General features: G+C 51.3%; 1 protein-coding gene across 1 annotated transcript; it reads right to left on the minus strand.

Moving 5' to 3' along the window:
- Window positions 1-880: 880 nt before the first annotated feature.
- LOC131493226 (late cornified envelope protein 3A-like) lies at window positions 881-1,618 on the minus strand. The gene has a single exon (XM_058697486.1). The coding sequence runs from the start codon at window positions 1,483-1,485 to the stop codon at window positions 1,150-1,152; it is 336 nt and encodes a 111-aa protein (XP_058553469.1). The 5' UTR covers window positions 1,486-1,618; the 3' UTR covers window positions 881-1,149.
- Between the last annotated feature and the right edge of the window lie 918 nt (window positions 1,619-2,536).

Raw genomic sequence — 2,536 nt, forward strand, 5'->3', positions numbered from 1 at the left:
CTACCTTATGGGTTGTTTAGAAAACTAAATGAGCTCATGTAAGTCAGTTAAGGGGTCCATGCATATGACAGGCAACAGTAAGTTTCTCATCTAAGTCCCAGAATCACTTCTCACAACCCCTTACCCTTTTTCCTGTCTCCTAATCCACACTTTCACATTATCACACCTCCTAAGCTTTCATCTCCACCTCTCTCAAAACCATAACTTCTTAGATTCTTTCTAATTCTCTCTCCCTCCTCTGTCATGTCACCTTTCTCTGGGATGTTTACTGAGCAGATGGAGTTGGCTGTCCTGATGCCATTCCTTCCTCTCCCTAGCTCTTTAACCTACCCTGATGATTTTCAACCTTGGCATTTTGACCCAGATAGTTCCCTGTGATGGGGCTGGGGACATTGTGAGGTGCTTCTGTGGCATGTGTAGCTGTAGCCTTGGCCTCCCCCACTGAATGCCAGTAGTCTGAGATGCTGCCACCTCGATATCTAGAAACAACCAAAACTGTCTCTCAATACTGACAAATGTCCCTAGAAGGAACAGATTCCCCCACACTGGCAACTGCCTATCTGCCTATTTTCTGGTAACTGCCTACTATGCATTCTGTTTTTTAATGGGGAAGCCAGAGACAGCACAGAAGTCAGGGAGCCCAATGTGAGAGGAACACCCATCCACCTCACCTTTTACTAATGGTTACAGGCTCAGTTGGACCCTCCTCTCACCCACTGCACCACACGACAGAATAAAAGACCCACAGCCTTCCATTTTCTCTAGTCTAGAACTATGATTCACCACCCTCTGTACGGCAGCACTGGGCCTGAGGAGCAGAGGAAGTACATCAGGTCACCTGGGGAGGGGCAGAGTGGAATAACAAAGGAACCACCCAGGGTAACAGGAACAGAACATTTATTTTTTCATGACCTCAGGCACAGGTGCTGACAATCACTGGCAGGTGCAGCAGGGAGGGGGCTGTGCCATCCTGGACCAAGCAAGGAGAGCTGGGACCCTCTCCAAGGATACCCCCAGCTCAGCCTCGGCAAGAGAGAATGGGGGGTGCAGGAAAGGCTCTGTACTTGTGGGATGGGAAGAATGGCTTTTTCTGGCTCTTTGGATTCCCATTTCCTCTAGGAGCTCTTGTCTCAGCATCAGGATCCCAAGTCAGCAGCCACCCACAGAGCCATGGCCACACCCAGAGCCCCCGGACTGCAGCGCACTGCCACCATCACAGGAGTCAGAGCTGTGGTGCCGGCATCCATGGGATCCGTGGCACCCACGGTGGCTCAGGCAGCAGCCCCCCCATCCCCAGGAGCTGGGGTCACAGCTGCCCCCGGAGCCTGGAGCACAGCTGGAGAAGGCTGAGGGCAAGCACTGTGCTGGGCTCTTCAGGGGGCACTTGGGCAATGGGGGGCACTTGGAAGGAGGCTGGCACTGCTGCTGGTTCTGCTGGCAGGACATTGCGGCAGGAGGTTGATCTGGAACAAATAAAAGAAACATTTTTTTATGTGAACACAGAAGCTTCAGACAAAAGTCCCTTCCCTCTGGGTTTTGTCAAACACTTGTCCCCATGACCAAGCTGCTTCCTAAGCCAAGCTGTGTGGGACGGACATGGGGACACGGAGTGGACATGCACACTAAGACACCAGATGGGTCTGTGTGCACCCCTGACCACATACTCAGAATAAGAATGGAAGGAATCCTGAAGACCTGTGGCTTTGAGGGTTCACAGCCCCCTGACAGGTGCCTCAGTGGCTCTTTCCTCACCACCACCCCCTCCCCCACTGCTGCCATTGTCTGGGTCCCCTCCTGCTGGTTCTGATCACATCTGGACTTGTCTTCCCCAAGCTCCCAGCTGAGGGGACACTCACCAGATACAGAAGAGGCAGGATAAAGCTGTTCCTGAGGATGCTGCAGGTGAGGAGCCCAAGGTAGGAGCACTTTTATCCTGTGGCTGGGTTTGTCATGCAGGCTGGAGCCCTCTGCTGCTTTCACAACCAGGGGAGGGGACAGCCTGGCATGTTGGACTAAGCTTTCAGCCTTTTTCCTGGGCTCTTGCACAATGTCCAATTAACAAGGTTCAACCAGGAAGCTTGATGACTGCCCACATACATCCCCCTGGGAACTGCTGGGAACTTAACACTAGTCTTTCCTGCATTCTTTTCTGAACCCTTTCAAACTTCCTCCCTCCCTTCCTTCCTTCCTTCCTTCCTTCCATTCACATTACTTAGTTCAGATTCTGTCTCATGTACCCTCATGGGAACAGGTATGGTTATGAAAGAATTTTCTTCTTGTATTCAGAAGTCTACCAAGACAGACACATAGATAGATGAAAAATTCATAACACAAATTCCAATGAATAAAATGTAATTTAATCTGCTCAGTGTCTCCAGGCTGCCCCTGTGACCATGACCTTCTCAAGTAATCCACTACTACCTCTTGAGCCCTTGGCTTTGAGATATGGGCAAGGGTGGGGGACTGGTGTTACAGCCCTCTCTGGGGAGCCCTCAGAAGACCTCATGGTACCCAGGGAGCAGCAGAGAATTTCACA

Source organism: Neofelis nebulosa, chromosome 2, assembly GCF_028018385.1.
Source record: "Neofelis nebulosa isolate mNeoNeb1 chromosome 2, mNeoNeb1.pri, whole genome shotgun sequence".
Taxonomy (NCBI): domain Eukaryota; kingdom Metazoa; phylum Chordata; class Mammalia; order Carnivora; family Felidae; genus Neofelis; species Neofelis nebulosa.